Source organism: Ostrinia furnacalis, unplaced genomic scaffold (genome assembly GCF_004193835.3).
Source record: "Ostrinia furnacalis isolate ACB-3 unplaced genomic scaffold, ASM419383v2 OfSCF0353, whole genome shotgun sequence".
Classification (NCBI taxonomy): Eukaryota; Metazoa; Arthropoda; class Insecta; order Lepidoptera; family Crambidae; genus Ostrinia; species Ostrinia furnacalis.
The window spans coordinates 343,673-368,042 of NW_021130592.1; the positions used below are offsets into that span (position 1 = coordinate 343,673).

Below are 24,370 nucleotides of genomic sequence, written 5' to 3' on the forward strand. Positions count from 1 at the left end.
AAGGTAGGTACTTTATCGTCTTATTTATTACTAGCTTTCCGCCCGCGGCTTCGCCCGCGTGGGATTTTGTCTGTCACAGAAAAACAATATCGCGCGCGTATTTGCTCACCGTTTAGACCTAATACCCTGGACTGGACTACGACAAACATTTTAAAACCAAAATCAACTCAATCGGCCCAGCCGTTCTCGAGTTTTAATCAGACTAACGAACATCAATTCATTTTTATTTATATACATAGATAGTAGATAGATTAGTTCAATACCTAAGGAATGCCCAATTGCCCAAGACAATAACAAGTTTTTCTACGCAAATAATATTTAAATCCTCAAGAAAAGTACAGTCATAATATTATGTACGTATTTAATTAATAAAAATAGTAAGTTTCAGCCAGCCAGTGCCTATAGGATGATACGTAAGTAGGTAGGTATAGCCTGACCAGGAACATAAAAACCCTCGCCATGTTGCGGAAAACTAATGGTACTAATTTCTTTTAATGGCAACAGTAACTGAAAACTTCATTGACATGTCACCTTGCATGTCAGTCTATTGCTGTCAAAGTGTAAACAAACTTTATTTTAAATGTGCGCAATTGGTTTTATGAATTAAATTGCTAAAATATTTTTATAGTCGTGAAAGAAAAGTGGTTCACAATGTGTTAAAGTATTTGTCGAAGAGAAATACTAAGGGTTCGGACAATATTTTCATTGAATAATGTTTCCGACAAAGGTTGTCAAATTGACTGACATGTTTATCGTATAGTACAGTCCACTATGAAAATTAGCTGTGGTTTGTTTCAACTACCTATTTTAAAATTTTGTCACTTTCTAAGTGTTGAATTTTATGGGATTGGGAAAGAAGAACCGAGTTTGAAGCGTTCATGAGCAGACATTGCAGTTGAATATTCAAGTTCTGAATTTGATTATTGATGAATAATAAAATAAATTCTACTAGCTCGATTGATGGTTTCATTTAATTTATTTAAATCAGGTTACCTTTAATAATATTTTTTCGTTAATTTATGAAAATATCAAATTAGCCCGTAATCCTGAATCCTGATACATAAAGTTAGCCTATTAATTTAACACAGGTACGACTGTACTCAGTGTTGCACTATCAAATGCGATTGACGCGCCTCTATGCCAGGGTTTTTATGTTCCTGGTCAGGCTATACGTACATTGCAAAAACAAACTTAAACGAAAAAATATTATGTGACCATGGGGAAAAAAATATGTAATTTATAATTTTTACATTATTTTATATTCTTTTACACAAATAAGTTAAAATTAAGAATAATAATATAGTCTTCTAAAATCAGTATTCATCATATTCAATTATTTGTAATTTGAAAATAGCGCCATCTATTAGTTCTCTTAAAAACTAAATTGCTTCATGAAGCTTACTCATAATACATATACATCATAATTCCTCAATAGATGGCGCTTAACACTTTTGTGCTGCTTTATCGACTTTTGATGTTGCCACATAACAATAATTAATTCTACTAGTGGTTTCTAAACTTTTGTTTCTTTGATTGTTATTGATCCTTAATCAACTAAAACAAATATGAAATGTGATTGGTTTTAAAACAATGAATTAAAGATTAATCAAAAATATCTTGATTACTTTTCAAAAGTTTCAAAGATTCACGAAAACTACCAACCAAAATACTTTCTATCCAAGGCCAATAAAAAGAAAAAAGTAATGTCAAAAATCTGCCATGATTTGGCGTTTACGCTGTCAATCGGTGTGCTTGTCAGTTTTGCAGCTAGAATCGGTGAAAATTGCAAAAATGTACCGAAAAGGCAATTTGCTGACACGAATCCTAATTTTATTCTCGTTCTGTAGTCCCATTTTCGCGGAATGGAATACACGGGACTATGTGCGACGGGAGCATTCCCTTACAAAGCCGTACCAGGGTGAGTGACCTGTGACATGGTTGACTTTGATCTTCGTAGCAATTGTGCAGAAATTACCTATTTGATTAAAACAATTGTGGTTTATTTGCAGGGAGTGGAATGTCGGTTCCTTACTGGGACTTTTTAGGTAGCACAATAGTTACTTCTAATTACGTTCGGTTGACTCCCGACCTGCAATCGAAGTCGGGCGCTCTTTGGAACACCGCCGTGAGTACTCAAGAGAGTCAATAATTAAATATTTACCTAGAGCATGCGTTATCAAGCAATAAATCGGCGAACTTGACTAATCACACAAGTCATTTTTGACCAATATTTCTTATCAATCTTCAAGAATGTCCTACAAATTGCTTGCTTTATTGATAAATTGTTCCACAAATAGATACTAATGTACAATAATAGTTTTGGCGTCATACCTAAATGACATCTTACAATATGCTCAATTAATTGTATGCAAATGCTCGTCTTGAGTATTGAATTGACAATCTCATATACCAACTTTGTTGTACGTACATAACCTAGTTTGCTTTGTAATTTGTGTTAATGGGTGATTATGTGCTCATTATTCTGGTCATAATCAATTAAACAGCAGTATCAATAAATTAACTAATATTGTTACCCAGTTAGATTTGAATGATGAATCATAGATTGTAAGATACTGAATTTATTCATCCGTGTTAGTGCATTTTTTTTACAAAACTAAATAATTAATCAGTTCAGTGGTATCTGCATTTTAAATAACTCATGCATGTCAACTTTTTGAAAAGTTTTTGAACATAGATTTTATTACTAAACCATGAAGTTTCATTATTATGACTGTATCGTGACTGAATCATTATTTTCTTCATAAAAACTTATTCCAATATTTGTAGTTTTAACATAATTTTAAAAAGCTGTGAATTTATAAAAGCTATCTAATAAGGTGAGCATAGATAGACTAGAAAATTTCTATGTAATGTAACGTTCTTGCGAATAGTACAATGCAGGTAAAATGTATGACGTTTAGTTAGTGACAGGGTGAAACACTAGACATTTCATAGAGCGGCTCGTTGTTCTGTTACAAGTAAATGCTCTAGTCTGTATTCACCTTTACTTACCACATCTGCATCACTGTAATCATGAAAAAACACATTTGTATGATTTTTCAAAATGGCATATTACATTTTATTTGATCAAATGTTTTCTGGCAAATGTTTCCTATTATTATATCCTATACATATGTATAGCATGACATATGTATGCATGTTACTGATCATTTAACATATTTATTTGTAATTACATGCAAAAATTGTTATGTAGCTTGTGATAGTACCTACTTACAGTTTAGCAATTAAACTTGGTATGTGTAACTAACCAGAACAGCTCAAGGTTGTAAAAATGAGAGCAATGTCAAAACAGTACTTAAAAACATGTAACTAAGGTCTACTATTGCACGCAGCCATGTTTTTGTTATCACTATGAATTCATGGTCCATTAAATCTTCACCATGAAATTCAAATTACGTGGTTGATGTTAATAGCAAAGTAAATAGGGCTTTACGATCTTTAAAAATGTTCCAAAAAGGTAAAATTTTGTTAATATGTTTTTTCCTTCAAATAGATTTATATTTCTCAAATCTCACAAATAATTTCCTCAAATACAATACAATGTTTAAGCTTAACCTATGCCCCTATTTCACCAGACCGTTCCCACCAGGCCCCCCGGTACATACGGATGTGGCGCCGCCATAGTGCCCTAATGAGTCAGGGCTCTTACTCAATGCTTTTACAAAATTCACTAGACATCACTGTATAATGTCAAAATGTTTCGTTCGTTCGATTCAGCCGAAAGATGTCCACTGCTGGACAAAGGCCTCCCCCAAGGTTTTCCACAAAGACCGGTCCTGCGCCGCCCGCATTCAGGCATCTCCCGCGACCTTCACCAGATCGTCGGTCCACCGAATGGGCAGGCCTTCCGGCTTGTAGTTGCCACTCGAGAACTTTTCTGTCTCAGCGGCCATCAGCTCTACGAGCTATGTGCCCCGCCCACTGCCACTTGATTTTAGCGATTCTGCGAGCTATGTCAGTCACTTTGGTTCTCTGCGTTCTTCATTTCTGATTCCATCACGCAGGGAAACTCCGAGCATAGCCCGCTCCATCGCCCGCCAAGGTGGTGTACCACACTTATACAATAAATTAGTTCACTAGACATCACTGAGTAAAATGTCAGGATATTCACCATCATCCCATTACTTTCCAGCCTTGCTTCACTCGCAACTGGGAGCTTCAAGTTCAGTTCAAAGTCCACGGTCGCGGCAAGGATCTTTACGGCGATGGGTTCGCGCTGTGGTACGTGCGGGACCGAATGCAGCAAGGGCCTGTGTTCGGTAGCAAGGATTACTTCTACGGACTGGCTATTATATTGGACACTTACAGCAACCATAACGGTGCTCACAATGTAAGCAGATTTTATTTACTTAAGGATTTGATCACCCAGGTGATCAAAGTGGAATAGACCGATATACAGACCTGTTAAGAACTTTACAAATTGCTTGTTTTACAAGTTTCTTCTAGCAGATTCGAGCAATTCAGTTAGTCACAAATAATAATCTATCACTTGTCTTATCATATACCCAAACTAAATGAAAGAATTACATTCATGGTGATTTTTATTGCACAAATTACTAAGTTTAGCATGAGGAATTAATGGGAATATTAGTTTTTTTTNTTGTAAAAATGAGAGCAATGTCAAAGTAGTACTTAAAAACATGCGACTAAGGTCTACTATTGCACGCAGCCATGTTTTTGTTATCACTATGAATTCATGGTCTATTAAATCTTTACCATGAAATTCAAAATACGTGGTTGATGTTAATAGCAAAGTAATTCTGGCTTTATGATCCTTTGAATGTTCCAAAAAGGTAAAATTTTGTTAATAAAATAAAAAGAAATGTTTTTACCTTCAAATAGATTTATATGTCCTCAAATCTCATAAATAATTTCCTCAAATACAATACAATATTTGAAGCTTAAACCTATGTCCCCATTTCACCAGACCGTTGAATCCGGCCCCCCGGTATATACGGATGTGGCGCCTCCATAGTGCCCTAATGAGTCAAGCAAGACCCAATGCTTATACAAAGTTCACTAGACATCAATGTATAATGTCAAAATATTTCGTTCGTTCGATTCAGCTGAAAGATATCCACTGCTGGACAAAGGCCTCCCCCAAGGTTTTCCACAAAGACCGGTCCTGCGCCGCCCGCATCCAGGCACCTCCCGCGACCTTCACCAGATCGTCGGTCCACCGAATGGGCAGGCCTTCCGGCTTGTAGTTGCCACTCGAGAACTTTTCTGTCTCAGCAGCCATCAGCTCTACGAGCTATGTCCCCCGCTCACTGCCACTTGATTTTGGCGATTCTGTGGGCTACGTCAGTCACTTTGGTTCTCTGCGGATCTCCTCATTTCTGATTCGATCACGCAGGGAAACTCCGAGCATAGCCCGCTCCATCGCCCGCCAAGGTGGTGTACCACACATACAATAAATTAGTTCACTAGACATCACTGAGTAAAATGTCAGGATATTCACCATCATCCCATTACCTTCCAGCCTTGCTTCACTCGCAACTGGGAGCTTCAAGTGCAGTTCAAAGTCCACGGTCGCGGCAAGGATCTTTACGGAGATGGGTTCGCGCTGTGGTACGTGCGGGACCGAATGCAGCAAGGGCCTGTGTTTGGTAGCAAGGATTACTTCTATGGACTGGCTATCATACTGGACACTTACAGCAACCATAACGGTGCTCACAATGTAAGTAGATTTTACTAGATATACAGATTGATTAAGAACTTTACAAACTGTTTTGCAAGTTTCTTCTTCCAGCAGATACGATCAATTCCGTTAATCACAAATCTGTCGCTTGTCTCGTCCTAAAAACTAATTGAAAAAATTACATACAATTTGTATTGCACAAATTAATAAGTCCCGTTAACCCCTCATTATTATTATAGCTTTACATTCCACATCACAGTTTTATTTCATTAATTCTTATTTCCTTAGTTTGTTGCCCCACTTGGGTAAAAGCCTCCCCCAGTTAACCCCTCATTCTAAGCTAAATATGTTTTTGTTATAAGTGGGCTCACCACAATAGTCGAGCGGCGCGGGCATCGAGGTTCATTCGACAAACCCGCGTTCCAGAATAATGACGTCACTAGCTAGTATTGCCATACAAAATCTATGGGAGAGTGTCGTTTTGTCAATTTTAAAAAACCGGCCAAGTGCGAGTCGGGCTCGCGCACAAAGGGTTCCGTAGCAGCAAATATAACCAAAATTACAGTTAAATCAACCTATCTCAAAAACTATAAGAGATACTTTGATCAAACCAAAAATCGTTGAAAGAGTTAATTAGCATGCATCACCTCTATTTTTTTTAGAATTTTATACCCCGTAGTTATAAAAATAGAGGGGGGGGGACATACTTTTTACGACTTTGAGAGCTGATATCTCAAAAACCGTTCACTTTAAGAAAAATGTTTTTTAGAAAACTTTATATCATTTTAAAAGACCTTTCCATTGATACCCCACACGGGTATGTACATCGAAAAAAAATTTTCATCCCTCAGTTACATGTATGGGGGGCCCCACCCCCAATTCTTTTTTTTACTATTTAGTGTCATAATTTTGTAGCGGTTCATACAACACATATTCCCATCAAATTTCATCACTGTAGTACTTATAGTTTCCGAGTAAATCGGCTGTGACAGACGGACAGACGGACAGACGGACAGACGGACAGACGGACATGACGAAACTATAAGGGTTCCGTTTTTGCCATTTTGGCTACGGAACCCTAAAAAGTATATCATTAATTGGTGGTGGCAAATACCTTATTAAAGACCATGCTCCTAATGATGATACTGATAGTCATAAATGTTTATTGCATCATGATGATGATGATGACCGCCATTATACCTTCCAGCATCAACACCCATATATCTCAGCGATGATCAACAACGGGTCCATGCACTACGACCACGACCGCGACGGCACGCACACACAACTCGCCGGCTGCGAGGCCAAGTTCCGCAACTTCAACCACGACACGCATCTGTCCATCGTCTACAAGGACGACACGCTCGTCGGTGAGTGGCCAAGTTCCGCAACTTCAACCACGACACGCATCTGTCCATCGTCTACAAGGACGACACGCTCGTCGGTGAGTGGCGGAGATCCATTGTAGGCCCGGCTTCCATCATTGCGGAGCGGAGACGAGAGGAGACGTAGCATGAAAACATGCGGCAAACATAGAATGCTGTTTTTGGTGAGTGGCGGGAGATTCGCTCTATAGCTCTAGCGCGTTTTAGTGTCTGAGATAGGGGAGAGCGTTTTTGAAAAGTCAAACGTCAGCGAGACTTCAGATTTGTATGCTCTGTTACGTCATAATATGTCAATGTCACCCTGCCCTTCATGGGCGTACCCAGGGGCGGGCAAAACGGGGGCAGCTGTCTCCCTCTGGAAATCACACAGAATCGCTTTAAAGGAGCTAAGGCGATCGACGATCTGACTTATAGAAAAATTTGTCTGCCTGACACTTCTCCTCTCTTCTCCGCTCGATCCATTTCTACCTAAGCAGAGCGGAATGGAGATGTGGAAATAATGAAATCTGATTGGTTATTCAAAACACTTCTCCGCTCCGCTCTGCTCCGCCTTGGTGGATACTTGACGATCAACAACGGCTCCTTGCACTACGACCACGACCGCGACGGCACGCACACGCAGCTCGCCGGCTGCGAGGCCAAGTTCCGCAACTTCAACCACGACACGCATCTGTCCATCGTCTACAAGGACGACACGCTCGTCGGTGAGTGGCGGAGATCCATTGTAGGCCCGGCTTCCATCATTGCGGAGCGGAGACGAGAGGAGACATAGCATGAAAACATGCGGTTTTTGGTGAGTGACGGGAGATTCGCTCTATATGTAGATTTAGCGCGTAAGTATCTGAGATAGGGGAGCGAGGTGTTTTTGAGAAGTCAAACGTCAGCGAGACTTCAGATTTGTATGCTCTGTTACGTCATAATATGTCAATGTCACCCCGCCCTTCATGAGCGTACCCAGGGGCGGGCAAAACGGGGGCAGCTGTCTCCCTCTGGAAATCACACAGAATCGCTTTAAAGGAGCTAAGTCGATCGACGATCTGACTTATAGAAAAATTAGTCTGCCTGACACTTCTCCTCTCTTCTCCGCTCGATCCATTTCTACCTAAGCAGAGCGGAATGGAGATGTGGAAATAATGAAATCTGATTGGTTATTCAAAACACTTCTCCGCTCCGCTCTGCTCCGCCTTGGTGGAAACTTGACGATCAACAACGGCTCCTTGCACTACGACCACGACCGCGACGGCACGCACACGCAGCTCGCCGGCTGCGAGGCCAAGTTCCGCAACTTCAACCACGACACGCATCTGTCCATCGTCTACAAGGACGACACGCTCGTCGGTGAGTGCCGGGAGATTCACATAGCTCTAGCGCTTGACTGAGTCAGTATCTGAGGTAAAGGAGGGGGTTTTTGTGACGTCAACGTCAGCGAGACTTGAGATGTGCTTCAAGTTTATAGATGACCCACGCTGAACTGTCCCACCAAACTCAATGACAGGGGGGCGCTACCATCGTTCAACTATATGGTTTCCAACATGGCAAAAATCTGAACCAGCGATCCGGTATTGACGGTGGCGCCCCACTGTCAATGTCATCGACAGGACAGTCCAGTATTTTGGAACTATATATGCTCTGTCACGTCATAATTATGTCAATGTGACCCCTCCCGTCATGGGCGTACCCAGGGTGAGCAGATGCCCACAGAGTTGCTTTGTTGGAGGAGCGAAATCAAACGATCTGACCAAAAAAAAACTGACTCTCTCACCAGTTGGTGTTGGTGCCACTTCCTAGTGTAATGTCAATGTCACTTGCTAATGGCGAGTGACAGTGGCGCTAACTGGTGAACGCTGAAGCGGTAGGACTACCGCATTTGCACTCACCAGAATGGCGCCACTGTAGAATAGGCTGTAACTGTAAGGCTCAGTTGCACCATCTTACTTTATCAGTTCTTGTATGGAGTTTGACCGACTTTTGAAGTTTGTTAAAGTTAGTAAGATGGTGCCTTAGTATAAAAACTATGGCCCTCATTATTCCCTGCATCTTCGGAGAACAATTCTCCCACAGCTGTCTAAATAAAAATATAACACCAATTCTTTCTATCCCCAGTATCAACGGACCTCGAAGGCAAGAACGCGTGGAAGGAATGCCTCAGGGTTGAGAACGTGTTACTGCCCACCGGCTACTTCTTCGGGGCGTCAGCCACCACTGGGGACCTGAGCGACAACCATGACATCATCTCGGTTAAGATGTACGAACTGGATCTGTTGGAAACGGTAAGAATTGTCACTTGTTTATAAATAGAATTTTGTTTTTTATTTTTTTTATCCACAACGAGGAAGCTCTTGGCCTGTATCTCACCTGATGGTAAGTGACGATCAGGCCGAAGGTGGAAGCGAACTTCACCCGGAATCCTCAACCACGGAGGAACTGGCTATCTTACCTCTAACTGCCGGAACACAACAATGCTGTTAACATTGTTGTTATGGCGACAGACTTAGGTAAGATGGTGGTAGCAAGCCAGGCGGACTTAGAACAAGCCCTACCACCAACCAAACTTAAGTGGCAGTGGGCGGGGCACACACTCGTCGAAGAAAGTTATCGAGTGGCGACCACGGGCTGGAAGGCAGCGGATGCGGGCCTCCGACTAGGTGCACCGATGATCTAGTGAAGTTTGCGGAAAGCACCTGGATGCAGGCAGCGATTAACAATTTTTCGTTACGTTTTTAGCTTGTTGAACTTTGATCTTAAGTCATTTCAATGGCATGCTACATTATACTTTGGCTATACATACAGTAAGGTGTAGAATTAGAAGCTTCGCTCTACAAGTCTACGTGAACATGAGTTCTGATAACTTTTTCACAGTAGGTACGAGCCATACGGTTCGTCTTGCCAACATTTTACATGTAAATTTTTTTGTGGGATTTTTCTTACTCAATTCAAAATCTCGTCCCAAATGACGTCCGTTTCCGTGTATTATTTGATACATACCAAACATACGAACTATCTACTGACTTAAACCTATTCTCTCTCTTCCAGCAAAACAAAGATGAAGACAGATCTCAGATAATCCCATCAGCAGCGTCCTTCGAAGCGCCACGGGAGAGAGTGGAAGACGCCAAACCCGCTATGTCTGGAGTCAAAACCTTCCTATACATGATGGCGATAGCAATAGTAGTATGCGTTATAGTTGTACTGGGCATTATGTGGTATCAGAAGAGACAGGAACAGTCCAGAAAACGATTGTACTGATGGCTATGGTACATAAAAAATATGGTACGTATTGGTGGTAGGGTGACCAAACTATATGGCGCAAGTACACTATGCGGGAAATTGATTGAGATGTAGTGTAAACACGCACTTCGGTTAGTTTCGCCGTGCGTCGCCCATACTTCCCTTCGTCTTGGATAATAATTTGTCGCATAGTGTACATGCACCAATACAGTCGTAATATAGGTTTGGTAGGAATCCCTTTTTTGTGGTGGGCTNAAGATGTTGAGCTGTGCGTAGCTGTCAGTCTATGCTGTCTATGAAGCCGCCGCCGCTGTCAAATTCTATAGAAAAATTAGTCCGCCCGACACTTCTCTCATCTCCGCTCGATCCATGTTCACCTAAGCGGAGCGGAATGGAGATTTAGAAATAATGAAATCTGATTAGTTATTCTAAATACTTCTCCGCTCCGCTCTGCTCCGTCTTGGTGGAAACCGGACCTCAGTTCTGTTGGTGAGTAACTTATCCTAGTTTCCCGTAGCACCATCACCTGTACATCTCAGCGATGACCAAGGGCTCTCTTAAAGTCCGGTCGCCTATCACGAAGAATTTCGTCCAATGACCCCAAGCTACCCATCATTATCGCTCGCGCGTAATTATGTTACAAACGAAGCTTGCTTAAATGAAGCAGCGTTTAATAGAGGTCTGTCTGATTGGTTCGTGTGTGATCCTGTGCGTCCACCCGCACTGTGAGACCTCATAGTAATGTTTGTGAATACGGACGTAAATGTCTGTAGTCTTATCAAGATAAAATATAACTCAAATTTTTCCATCCCCAGTATCAACGGACCTCGAAGGCAAGAACGCGTGGAAGGAATGCCTCAGGGTTGAGAACGTGTTACTGCCCACGGGCTACTTCTTCGGGGCGTCAGCTACCACTGGGGACCTGAGCGACAACCATGACATCATCTCCGTCAAGATGTATGAACTGGATCTGTTGGAAACGGTAAGAATTGTCCCTTGTTTATAAATAGAATTTTGTTTTTTATTTTTTTTTATCCACAACGAGGAAGCTCTTGGCCTGTATCTCACCTGATGGTAAGTGACGATCAGGCCGAAGGTGGAAGCGAACTTCACCCGGAATCCTCAACCACGGAGGAACTGGCTATCTTACCTCTAACTGCCGGAACACAACAATGCTGTTAACATTGTTGTTATGGCGACAGACTTAGGTAAGATGGTGGTAGCTAGCCAGGTGGACTTAGAACAAGCCCTACCACCAACCAAACTTAAGTGGCAGTGGGCGGGGCACACAGCTCGTCGAAGAAAGTTCTCGAGTGGCGACCACGGGCTGGAAGGCTGTTGCAGGCCCCCGACTAGATGGACCGATGATCTAGTGAAGTTTGCGAAAAGCACCTGGATGCAGGCAGCGATTAACAATTTTTCGTTACGTTATTAGTTTGTTGAACTGTGATCTTAAGTCATTTCAATGCCATGCTACATTATACTTTGGCTATACATACAGTAAGGTCTAGAATTAGAAGCTTGGCTCTACAAGTCTACATGATCAAGAGATCTGATAACTTTTTCACAGTAGCTACGAGCCATACGGTTCGTCTTGCCAATTGGGATTCTTGGGATTTTTCTTACTCAATTCAAAATCGCTCGTCCCAAATGACGTCCGTTTCCGTGAATATTTGATACACAAACAGACACGACTCAATATCTACTTACTTAAACCTATTCTGTCTCTTCCAGCAAAACAAAGATGAAGACAGATCGCAGATAATCCCATCAGCAGCGTCCTTCGAAGCGCCAAGGGAGAGAGTGGAAGACGCCAAACCCGCTATGTCTGGAGTCAAAACCTTCCTATACATGATGGCGATAGCAATAGTAGTGTGCGTCATAGTTGTACTGGGCATTATGTGGTATCAGAAGAGACAGGAACAGTCCAGGAAAAGATTGTACTGATGGCTATGGTACATAAACAATATGGTACGTATTGGCAGTGGTAGGGTGACCAAACTATATGGCGCAAATACACTATGCGGGAAATTGATTGAGATGTAGTGTAAACACGCATTTCGGTTAGTTTCGCCGTGCGTCGCCCATACTTCCCTTCGTCTTGGATAATTTGTCGCATAGTGTACATGCACCAATACAGTCGTAATATAGGTTTGGTAGGAATCCCTTTTTTGTGGTGGGCTAGATAGTTGTTACTTTTATTTTTTCTGGAGGCTTTCAAACAATCTGGTCACCCTACCTAATTGACCACTAAAGATTATGTTACGAACTAAATTAACGAGTGTGATAAAATCAACGTAATAAGTATGCGTATTTATTTTATGAAATTGTAATTTAATTTTAAAATTACGTCATGAACGACATCAAAGTCAAAACATTCCTAATTAACGTAAAACAAAATTAATTACAAATCTAACAATGGCAATATTGAAAAAAGTATAAAAGCAATGTTGAATATATTTTTCACGCTACAAACAATTTAGCTGGCTGGTGTCAGAATGTTACTAAAATTTAATTAAATATTAAACAATAGAAATCTCTTTGAAAAGTTTGAAATAGTCATTGATTGCATTTAATTACAACAATATGGGAGGTTTTAAATAATTTATTTATTAGATAAAAATGTAGATGGTCCTTTGGTGTCAACAAATTAGACATAGTTAAAAATAATACTGCCCAAATTTTGATAAAACAATATAAACAATTAATTCTAAATAATACTTAGATAGTAGATATACAGCAATTTACACGCCTTAGGCCCGTTTTCCATCAAAGGAGAGGAGATGTCTTTGAATAATCAATCAAATTTCGTTATTTTCACGTCACCTCTCCGCTCCATTTTGGTTTAGCATCCTGATTCCTTATACAAACACTTCTCTCCGCTCAGCTTTGGTGGAAACCCGGCCTTACTCTAAATTAGTGTTAGATTTTTGCGAGCAGTAAAAAATGCACTATAAATAAGAGACTCGAGAAACGTCATCATATTACGTCACAAGTTGTCAATCTGACGTGAAGTTTTGTTAATCTTGAATTTAAGTCATCCATTTTATTAAAAATAAAAATCCCTTTACTGTATAATATTATTACGTAATAAATTGCCATACAATTTCTCCACAAATCAGCTAGCTTATAAAATCAATATTTATGCACATGCACTCCCTGTATTTCTACTATACTATGAACTTTTAAAAACTACACTTTTAGATAGCTTACTACTGTGCACGATTACATAAAAAAAAACTTAGAATTCTAGATTTTGATTTCGATCTTCACTAATTTTCTTATCATCAGATAAAAATATAGACAATAATCTTCATATCATTATTTTTATCGATAAAAAATATTTAATCAGAGTTTTTAGTACAATCAGAGTCAAATAATTCGTGACACCCAAAATAGCTAATAAGTTCGCAACTTTTTTTTTTTTTTTTTTTTTTTCAAATTGGAATAATGTATTGTCAGCTTTTTGGCCACTTTGGGTGTCACGTACTATTTGACGTTAACTGTACGTTGATGCTTGTAAGATGATGCTATATTGACTAGAAAATGCCAATAATTAATTATTCCTTTCTGTTTCCTTCCCAAAGTATGCTTCTTTTATTATAAAAACGCTAGATTATCCGAAAAATATATTTCTATAAACTGTAGTTAGATGTTAAATCAAAGATCTTATTTTTTACGGTGGAATGTATTTCTGTATGAGTTTTAGTTTGTAAAACCATTAGTCATTAGGTTTGTTATTTGATTTGCCCATAATGCCTCTCTTTATTTACTCTAAAGGTGTAACTTCGGTTTATGCGACATCAGTGTAACACTAGAGATTAGTGTTGTGTGTCTATCGATAATCTAATTTATCGATAGAAAATTTCACTTAAAGTAGAAAGAAAAAACTCGCACATGCATAAATCGAAGCAAAACCAACGAGTTTTAATCACATAGATATAATACACCTCTTATGTCTACTGCAGCTACGCTTTTTGTCGCCGTTTTTAGGTCAAATATTTAGCCAAACAATGCAAACTAATATCGATACCTCTGGGCTCAAAGGTCGTAAAGGACAAAATACCGAAAATGAGTTATTTATACAGTTTTACTCAGAATTTAATTCTCTATCGATCTGTATATTTAGTTTGTCGAAATTCCCAAAAAAAGTGCCTTTACGACCCATCANATATAATTCATATTATGCAATACAATAAGAGGTATTTTTTCACAGTTGAAAAGAGTGAATTTATTAAATCAATTTACAACAGTTAGACATTGTTAATATGTATGTGAAATATTTTTATGTTCCTGCTGCGAATCGGCATTCTTTTCTTTTTATTTTAAGTGTAGTAATGACATTGCATAATTATTTATTGTTGCAATAAACACTGGTAGGGCATGGCTATAGTCTTCTTTTGTCTTTTTGAACTTAATGCATAGAAGTAAAATTAAGTGAGGTATTTGTTANGGAATCCTTACTAAATGCGCCAAATTATGACGTCACTTGCCATACTCGCGTAGTACAATTTTCAGTACAGTTAGTTTAAACTAGGCAAAATTTTTATTTTGAAAGTTTTTTTGGGAATAATGTTTTTTTTTTCATCCAAGCTGGAGCAGCTGGTTTTGTAATTTTGATAACAATTAAGAGAAGCATTATTCAGGGTTACATAATAAAAAAAAATGGAAAAAGTTAAGATTTGTGGCAACACGAGTAAAAAGACCGTCACCGGGAGTAGATTTTTTTGTTTTTTTTAAATGCCTATTATTTTGACAATATGACACATAGATTTATTTTTTATTTTTTTGATAACCAGCATAACTTGCCTCAACACCCAGTTCCGGCTTGACGTTGCATTACGGGACACCCTATATACATTTACAAATATTACACATATACACAATTATTATTATTTTAATACGGGTATTATTTTATTATGTAGCATCTTTAATTTACAATAATTATGTTTATTCAACAAATGTTTGCACATTATTATTATTGTTATATACAGGATAGCACTGCTCGCTCACTGCTCAGTTCACTTTTTATTTCCTTGTAATATTTATGTGCCATTTCTGTCTTTTTTTCTGTGTACATTCTCTGTCATGACATAAGTGATGTTCATCGTAATAAATTTTTCTTTCTTTCTTTAAACGCCACTTATATTTGGGAAAACGCACTTTACTTTATCTATAGGTACTAATATTATAAAGAGGAAAACTTTGTTTGGTTGTAATGAATAGGCTCAAAAACTAATGGACCGTTTTTAAAAATTCTTTCACCATTTGAAAGCTAGGTACATTACTCACGAGTAACATAGGCTAAATCTCGATAAAATGTAAGTATGAAATGAAACGCCTCCAATTCCATAGTCTGCTGGCGCGCCAGCAGACGATGGAATTGGAGGCGTTTGGACGATGGAGGCCCCTGGAGAACAGGGGCCCCAAGCACGTGCTTGTAGTGCTTATACGTTAATCCGCCACTGTCAATAATAAACACGTCGCGTTAAGACCCGTGTCTTTCTATTTTAGTTAAAATCAAATCATTAAGTGCACTCTAACCCCCTTACTAATAAAAAGTAACACAGTTGTTGAACACTGTTTTAAATGACATTTCCATACTAAACGTCACTTTAAAACACTGTTCAACGAGTGTGTAAGTTTTATTAGTAAGGGGGTTAAACTGGAATTCATAAACTTTGTTATTTTTATTTAAAGATACTAAAAATACATGCCCTTACAACTATAACATTTTAAGCTTATATGCTGTTCCTTTTCCTGATTCTCTATGTAGAGAGGAAGGTAATAAATCTATTTGCAATCACGTATCGATATTGTAGGTACACATTAATNAGTTGCTCTGTTTATAGACCTACTGAGGTACTTTTACCTTTTTGTTTAAGTTTGTATACAAATGATAGAAACTTTGTATCATACTCTACCAACAAACTTTGAAGTGATAAGTAGGTTATATCCATGCCTTGCGTTTATTGATTTATGTACGAGTGTTGTTTAATGTGTGTTTTTAATTTAATAAAATTTATAAACTTTTCAATGGGTTTTTATTTTGTCCCAATCAATCATTAGCTTTAAAACAGCAACACTAATCGCAAACATTTAGGATGAGCCTACTTTAAAACTTGGAGCCCGCCTATTAGTGCACAGTCGAGGGGCGTGAAAGTATACCTCACCTCAAGCCATCCTTATGCAATGATACTGCTAAAAGAAACATTAGAGCAAAGGTATCGTATTTCGAAATTACAACTTTCACGTTTTGTTACATATCTATTGGTTTAAAACAGGCTCTATGAAGATGTCCAATACTAAAGCAGAATCCTCATGTCATGTATGCCTCAAAATAAGCTTCAAACTCGAAAGCCTAAGCTCAAAGCAATGATCCTGCTAAAGTTAATGGCTGAAAGGACTTAAACCAGAGCCCCGATTACGGTAACTTTTAACGTCTACAATCCAGACACGCTTCATCGATTCTGCGATACGATTGGTCAACAAAACAGCTGACGTACGCTGTTGATTGAACGACCAATCGTATCGCAGAATCGAGAAGCGTGTCTGGATTGTAGACGTTAAAAGTTACCGTAATCGGGGCCCAGCATAAGGTTAATAACTCTATGGGGCTCAGGGCCGTAAAACGCTTTATAAAAAAACGGCCATAAAAAAATTATGCAAACGTCTACCCAAATTGAAATGGTGAGGTACCATTAATACATAAATCGATTATTCATAAACTGTAACTCGATATTTTTACTCAATTTGCTTTTCTTTTTGATTCTATTTAATAGTTCAAAGCTATATTTTTGGATGAATTAATATTTATTCACAATAAAATCAAATCATATAAGATTTTAAACTTCCGTGTGGAACACGGAAGTTTCGTGCCGTGCGTGAGTACTTACACAATGTAACTCATTAATAAACACGTCGGGTTAAAACCCGTGTCTTTCTATTTTGCTTATAATCAAATCATTTTTATGTGTTTACATACAGGAGTTACACGTTTTTTAGTGTCTCTATCTTCCACCATAGTTCTATCGCTAGATTGTTATGTTAAAAAACAAACACACAATAAGATACTAAAAAACATGCCCTTACAACTATAACGTTTTAAGCTTATCTGCTGTTCCTTTCCCTGATTATCTTTGTAGAGAGGAAGGTAATAAATCTATTTGCAATCACGTATCGATATAATTATCGATTATCGCTTTTCTCGAATGACAGTGAATGTGGATTGTATTTGTGGTTAGGTTACTATTTCACAATTTTCACATCACTATTATTGAAAAAAGTATCGGCGTCTTGTTGTCTTCGCGATTGTGGATAATTTTCCGATTTTTATTTTATTCAGTTCTTTGAAGTAATTCCGGTTCAGAATTAATTAATAAAACCTATGATTAACTAATTTTATACCAGAATGGATGTTAAATCGTATCTGCATTCTTGGTGTGCCAAGAAAAGCTTGAACCCTGTTTTTGATGTTCGTGCTACTGGTATGTGAATTTCAAATGTATTGATCTAAACAACTTCTTATTCCTGTGTAAATAGAATAATTAATGTCGCTAAGCCACTTAATTAGCTTTGTTTATTTTGTATTATTTTAGGTTAGGCATAAAAATAACCTCAAACTAGCTCAAAAAACCAAATGAATATACGATTTTCTTCGACAGTAACAAAGCCCACATTTGGAATAGATTCTTAGATGCTATTAAATGCTTTATTCTTTTCGAGATCATAACTAATCTTAACTGTATAATATGATCATCATGAAGGGTGTAATAGAGTACAACAAGAAAATTTGTTGATTTTAGGTCCAAAGCACCGTCAACGTTTCCTCTGCGAGGTGCGAGTGGACGGTATAACCTATGTCGGTGCTGGTAACTCTACAACCAAGAAAGAGGCTCAGTTCAACGCTGCTAGGGACTTCGTTAACTACCTGCAGCGGACTGGGCAAGTTGACGGCAATGATCTACCGGAAGAAGTCCGAGTGAAACAAGAAAATGAGGGGCCGCAAATGGGCCCTGGTCCTGGGCCAGACATGCATAATGAACCACAGAGGAGACCAGTTTTTCAGGTAAAAATAAATAAAATCTCTTTTGAAGGTGATCTATTCAATAAGGTTTTACCAAAAGCTTAGCTAGAGCTGGAAATTATTTAGAAATTGAGATCCTTAGCTCTTACATTTATTATTTTCATTATTATCTGCCTTATTTCATGAAGCATTGTAACATTTTTACCAGGGTTCGAGGATATACAATATGTAACGGAAACACCGTCCGATCCATTAAGGTGTTAATAGGTATCGAGTTAAGATTCCATTTGTGTAATAATTTTCATAAAATATTATTAAAAAAATACCCCATGAAAAATAAATACAAAATTTCCAAAAATAAAAATGCTTACATGGCAATCCGAACGGCAGTGTAGAGGGTACGCGGGAGGGGTAGAGATGCGCCGGCACGCGTAGCGACGTCATAAGGTCATGACCCCCAGCGTCTTAAAGAAAGCCGCGCGNCATCGGGTATATAAAGTTAACGTACAGATATAATTTTCGATTATCGATTCTCTCGAATTACTACCAAATGTGGTGTTACAATTTCTCAATTTTCACCTGATTTTCACATCACTATTATTGTAAAAAGTGTCGGCGTCTTGTTGTCTTCGCGATTGTGGATAATTTTTCGATTTTTATTTTATTCATAGTTCTTTGAAGTAATTCCGGTTCAGAATTAATTAATAAAACCTATGATTAACTAATTTAATACCAGAATGGATGTTAAATCGTATCTGCATTCTTGGTGTGCCAAGAAAAGCTTGAACCCTGTTTTTGATGTTCGTGCTACTGGTATGTGAATTTCAAATGTATTGATCTAAACTTCTTATTCCTGTGTAAATAGAATAATTAATGTCGCTAAGCCACTTAATTAGCTTTGTTTATTTTGTATTATTTTAGGTTAGGCATAAAAATAACCTCAAACTAGCTCAAAAAACCAAATGAATATACGATTTTCTTCGACAGTAACAAAGCCCACATTTGGAATAGATTCTTAGATGCTATTAAATGCTTTATTCTTTTCGAGATCATAACTAATCTTAACTGTATATGATCATCATGAAGGGTGTAATAGCCTACAACAAGAAAATTTGTTGATTTTAGGTCCAAAGCACCGTCAACGTTTCCTCTGCGAGGTGCGAGTGGACGGTATAACCTATGTCGGTGCTGGTAACTCTACAACCAAGAAAGAGGCTCAATTCAACGCTGCTAGGGACTTCGTTAACTACCTGCAGCGGACTGGCCAAGTTGACGGCAATGATCTACCTGAAGAGGTCCGAGTGAAACAAGAAAATGAGGGGCCGCAAATGGGCCCTGGTCCTGGGCCAGACATGCATAATGAACCACAGAGGAGACCAGTTTTTCAGGTAAAAATAAATAAAATCTCTTTTGAAGGTGATCTATTCAATAAGGTTTTACCAAAAGCTTAGCTAGAGCTGGAAATTATTTAGAAATTGAGATCCTTAGCTCTTACATTTATTATTTTCATTATTATCTGCCTTATGTCATGAAGCATTGTAACATTTTTACCTTAGCATGGTATTCATTTAATTATCTTTGACGTTTTAGGAGGGTATGGGTCCAGACAGCATGGGTCAAGCGTACCATGCGTATGGTGGTCAAAATCAAAACTTTACGTACATGGATCGTCTTCAACAGCAAAAGAATGTTGAGGAAGCAGAAGACTTGGATGTGAATGCAAGCTTGCATGGAAACTGGACGATGGAAAATGCTAAGTCTAAGCTCCATCAGTTCATGCAAGTCAACAAAATCAACGCTGAATATGTCTATAAGGCCGTAGGGCCAGATCACACACGGTTTGTAAAACAAAGACCTAAATCTTTTGTTTACTATTTTTTATCTTAAAATATTTTCTTAGGTCATAAATTATTTATTATATTTCTTGAACTAGAAATCACTGGATGGCCTAAGATATTAATAAGAAATATCTTTTGCCATCACTGATGAATTTAAGTTTTTATCCATGCTTTTAGACAAGCTACAGATTATTCATAGTAACTGAAAAATCCGTAGCTGCATTATCATAATTTCTTCTGGAGGTGTGGCCAAGTATAAAAAAAGTGTTTGACGGAGAATGTGTGATTCGCATAATGAAGGCGTAGAGATTTATATTAGTATAAAAAGTGCACATTCTACATCAGACCCAAGAAAATTATGTATTACTTATGTATGAAGCTGCTTGACTTAGTAAAGTAGTCACTACATAATGTTATTAGGTCAGTAATTCCAATAATAATTATGATGGTAGCAGAACAAATTCCAAGACAAAATACTGTTTTAGTCAAGTACTCCGATTGCCATAATTCCAACATTAAAAATATCATAAATTAATACTCCAGTTTTTAATTTGTGTACGTAAAGTAACCAATAGGAATCATACTAAATGACCATCCTACTATAGGTCTCAAAGAAAAATATTTAAAAGGCTCAAATTAAAACTGGAGTAGAGAATAATATTAGGGAAGTCCACACCAAGATATAGCATTCACCTAATGCCTAAAAGATACTATACAATGCTACCTGGTAAAGACTTTGCTAAAATGATTTCATTCTTTTCATTATTGCTAGAGAACATGTTCTAATGTTCATGAGCATGTTCACTAGCCAAACAGTGGATTAATCACCTTTGACAATACCTTTGAAATACTAATTTCTTAATAGAGTATAGGGTAATATAGTCCAGGGAAATACCCAAATAACCTTGAACAATAGGAATTGCAGAAAGTGACAATACTAATAACTTCTTGGTAACTCAATCAAAAAATTAATAAACAGACAAATAAATGAGCTACTTAAAGTCTCGAAGGTACTGTCAAAGGAACTGCTTTAAATAATCCAAAATGATGAACAGAGAAATATGGCTTTATGGATGACTTGTTCATATTGATCAGTCTTGGAATTTGTTCTGAACGCAGGTGCCGAGGTGTCACTTGGCCACATCTCCAGAATGTCTCCGGTATTTAGTACCGTAGTGTTACATAATGGTAAGTTACATACAAAACCTATGTGCATGTGTCATATAAAGGCCGTAGCACATTTATCAACCCGGATAGGAATCGTAACCGTATCAAATCGAGGCGGTCAGTATTCTTTATATGAAACTCCATACTTCAACGTACACTCTGCACGGTAACGTAAACGCCTCGCCTCGTTATTGATAGCGTGCGAAAGGCGATGACTGCTCGCAAAAGGCGATACGGTGTTAATTCCTTTCCGAGTAGATATGTTTGCTATGACCTTAACCCCCTTATTACACCAAGTGATACTAAAAGTTACACCTAGGATGAATCCTGGATTAAAATGACATTTTCATACTGAATGTCAATTTAAGCCAGAGTTTAACTAGGGTGTAACTTTTATTAATAAGGGGGTAGTAAGTATACATACACACATCACACAAATTAGATATCAGACATCAGAGGCATAACTGCTGCTGTCTTTCCCGAAAACTATAATCCGGGCCTTTTCAAGTCGAGAGTGAATATGCACTTACAGGGCAGATATGTACCATCCTAGACCGCATCCCACTTAACATCAGGTGCGATTGTGGTCAAATACCTGCCTTGTTATGCATTAAAAAAAAAGACTGTATTTCTATGTATTACTAGCGGCCGCCCGCGACTTCGTACGCGTGAATCCCGTTTTTCCCGTTAATTCCCGTTCCCGTGGGAATTTCGGAAATTCCTTTCTTAGTGCACCTCTACGGTACCTAAGCCACGTCCCGTCACGTCCAAATTTCAAGTGCCTACGTTTAGCCGTTTAGGCTGTGCGTTGATCTGTCAGTCAGTCAGTCAGTTTCTCCTTTTATATATTTAGATTTTCATTCAGTTTACTAGTTATCTTTTCAATTGAGTCTCATTAACAACGGAGATCGCAAGCATGCTCCACTTCCATGATTGACAGTCATGACGTAATCTTAACATAAGTTATACCGAATTTAGACGATGTGATGTCTAAAATCGATATAATTCCACGATGAGATTTTTGCGTGGCCTTCATGTCAGTTTGTATGAGCCACAAATGTGTTTGAAGAGTATGTTAAATATTGATAAAACCTTCGCCAAATGCATTTTTTATTTATTTTGTTTACGATGGATGTGGCATTAAAAGATGTGACATCATGCCACATCCATCGTAAACAAAATAAATAAATAAAAAATGCATTTGGCGAAGGTTTTATCAATATTTAACATACTCTTCAAACACATTTCTTTTCGAGTGTATATCATAGTTGCGACAAACAAAGGTGCTACAAACGTAGTGGCGACAGTACTACTAATGTCCAAGGATATTTATTTATTTATCATCATCATCAACAGCCCTTTACAGTCCACTGCTGGACTATAAGTCTCATCCGGCAGGCGGCAGAGTAGAATACATTACTATGTTTGTCGGGCTTTATTTTAGGTCGTTCAGTAAAAATTGTGTCACAGTATAGTTTGTCGATCAGAGGTTCTGTCGATCGTGTGTCGAGCCTAAGTAATGTCGCGCTAGGGTTAGTCGCTCCAAAGTCCTGTCGTGCTTTCGTTTGTCGCGCTAACGTTCGTCGAGCTAATGTGTTCTTCCGTTACGTTCGCTACGTTTGTAGCACCATTGTTTGTCGCAACTATAATATACACTTTCTTTTCATACTTCGCTGCTCGTTTCAATATCCACTAACAGTTCTATGTCTACAGAAGTTTCTGCTGTGAGATGACCATATACGTCCGCCAACTCGGGCGCAACGTGACAGGGCGCGAGACGGCTTCGAACAAGCAGACGGCTAGCAAGTCCTGTGCATTGTCGTTGGTTAGGCAGCTGTACCATCTTGGGGTTATCGAAGCTTTCAGCGGCACTTTGAAGAAAGACAGGTAATTGTTGAAAGAATAACCTTGTGTATATATTACGGTCAAAGTGATAAATGTGAAAATTATGAATAATCGCCGGTTATTATGAATAATTACCGCATGATTTGGTTAATGTGATTAATATGAGGTCATTTATGTGTGTATAAAACTAAATAGGCGGCTTAGGGGTGGCCCAAGGGCCACCCCCGCCGCACCTTAACCTATTTTTCACTTTAAATCAAAACATTATGTTATAGGCATCATGGAAAAGTAATATTAAGCAAGAAACATTCCAAACTCATTATGCCAAATTATATTAATATATGATATCAAAACGTTTAAAAGTTGGGCTGTACACGAGCACGTACACAAGATGTTGTTCTCTTTTATGAAATTTGTTAGTACTAAGGTTGAATTATTAAATAATCACTGTTAAATGTGATTAATTTATCACTTTTACCGCGACTGTCGGTAATTATTCATAATAACCGGCGATTATTAATAATTTTCAATTTATCACATTAACCGTAACATATAGATCGTTTCATCCACGAAGACCGCCCATCCATTCTTCTTCTAATGTTTGAGTATACACGCTAAATCATCCATGAGTGCACACGCACACTACAATAATGCCGCTCGGATTGCTCGGATCTAACTCCCCGCACCCCGCGCTTCCCTCGACCAAAAATTCGTGGGGCGCGTCTTCATGGATGAAACAATCTAAGACATTGGTAAAGCAGCAAATGCTATAGCACAAAAGAGTTCACTGATAAGCGCTGGATTTTGTGCCTTGTCGTTGGTTAGGCAGCTGTACCATCTTGGGGTTATCGAAGCTTTTAGCGGCACNTGCCGCCGCGCCGTCGCCGCGCCTTTGCACTGTTCATACGCGTCGTGTGTAGGAGCGCTAAAAGATATCTTTACAAAATGCTACCTCGTAAAGACTTTGCTAAAATGGTTTCATTCATTTCATTATTGCTAGAGAAAATGTTCTTATGTACATGAGCATGTTCACTAGCTAAACCGTGGATTAATCACCTTTGACAATACCTTTGAAATACTAATTTCTTGAAAATGTTTATAAAAGGGAAAGGAACTACCCAAGGTCCAAGGAAATACCCAAATAACCATTGAAAAATAGGAACTGCAGAAATTGGTGGTGGTTTTAAAAATTAATAAACATACAAATAAATGAGTTAAA

The 24,370-nt window shown here is 38.3% G+C and overlaps 2 protein-coding genes across 3 annotated transcripts; both read left to right on the plus strand.

Moving 5' to 3' along the window:
• The first annotated feature begins 1,724 nt into the window (after window positions 1–1,724).
• On the plus strand, window positions 1,725–14,268 carry LOC114361098 (vesicular integral-membrane protein VIP36). 2 transcript variants are annotated; one of them, XM_028316038.1, is made up of 6 exons: window positions 1,725–1,918; window positions 2,010–2,125; window positions 4,154–4,351; window positions 6,870–7,032; window positions 9,151–9,317; window positions 12,010–14,268. In XM_028316038.1, the coding sequence occupies exons 1-6, from the start codon at window positions 1,792–1,794 to the stop codon at window positions 12,220–12,222; spliced, it is 984 nt and encodes a 327-aa protein (XP_028171839.1). In that variant the 5' UTR covers window positions 1,725–1,791; the 3' UTR covers window positions 12,223–14,268. The 2 variants fall into 2 exon arrangements, with proteins under 2 accessions (XP_028171839.1, XP_028171830.1); XM_028316029.1 differs by lacking the exon at window positions 12,010–14,268 and adding an exon at window positions 10,081–10,477.
• A 3,295-nt stretch (window positions 14,269–17,563) lies between these two features.
• mle (dosage compensation regulator mle) lies at window positions 17,564–23,193 on the plus strand (the record flags this gene model as incomplete). Its single annotated transcript, XM_028316017.1, has 4 exons — window positions 17,564–17,762; window positions 18,081–18,343; window positions 19,892–20,139; window positions 23,020–23,193. Coding segments are annotated over exons 1-4 (761 nt in total), but the record flags the coding sequence as incomplete, so codon positions are not given.
• Window positions 23,194–24,370: the final 1,177 nt, after the last annotated feature.

Excerpts from the sequence above, each read along its gene's own strand:
- LOC114361098 (XM_028316038.1), top strand. The coding sequence starts at position 1,792 with ATGTACCGAAAAGGCAATTTGCTGACACGAATCCTAATTTTATTCTCG. Across the intron at positions 7,033-9,150 it reads CAAGGACGACACGCTCGTCG|TATCAACGGACCTCGAAGGC; the intron begins GTGAGTGGCCAA and ends TTCTATCCCCAG. Across the intron at positions 9,318-12,009 it reads AACTGGATCTGTTGGAAACG|CAAAACAAAGATGAAGACAG; the intron begins GTAAGAATTGTC and ends TGTCTCTTCCAG.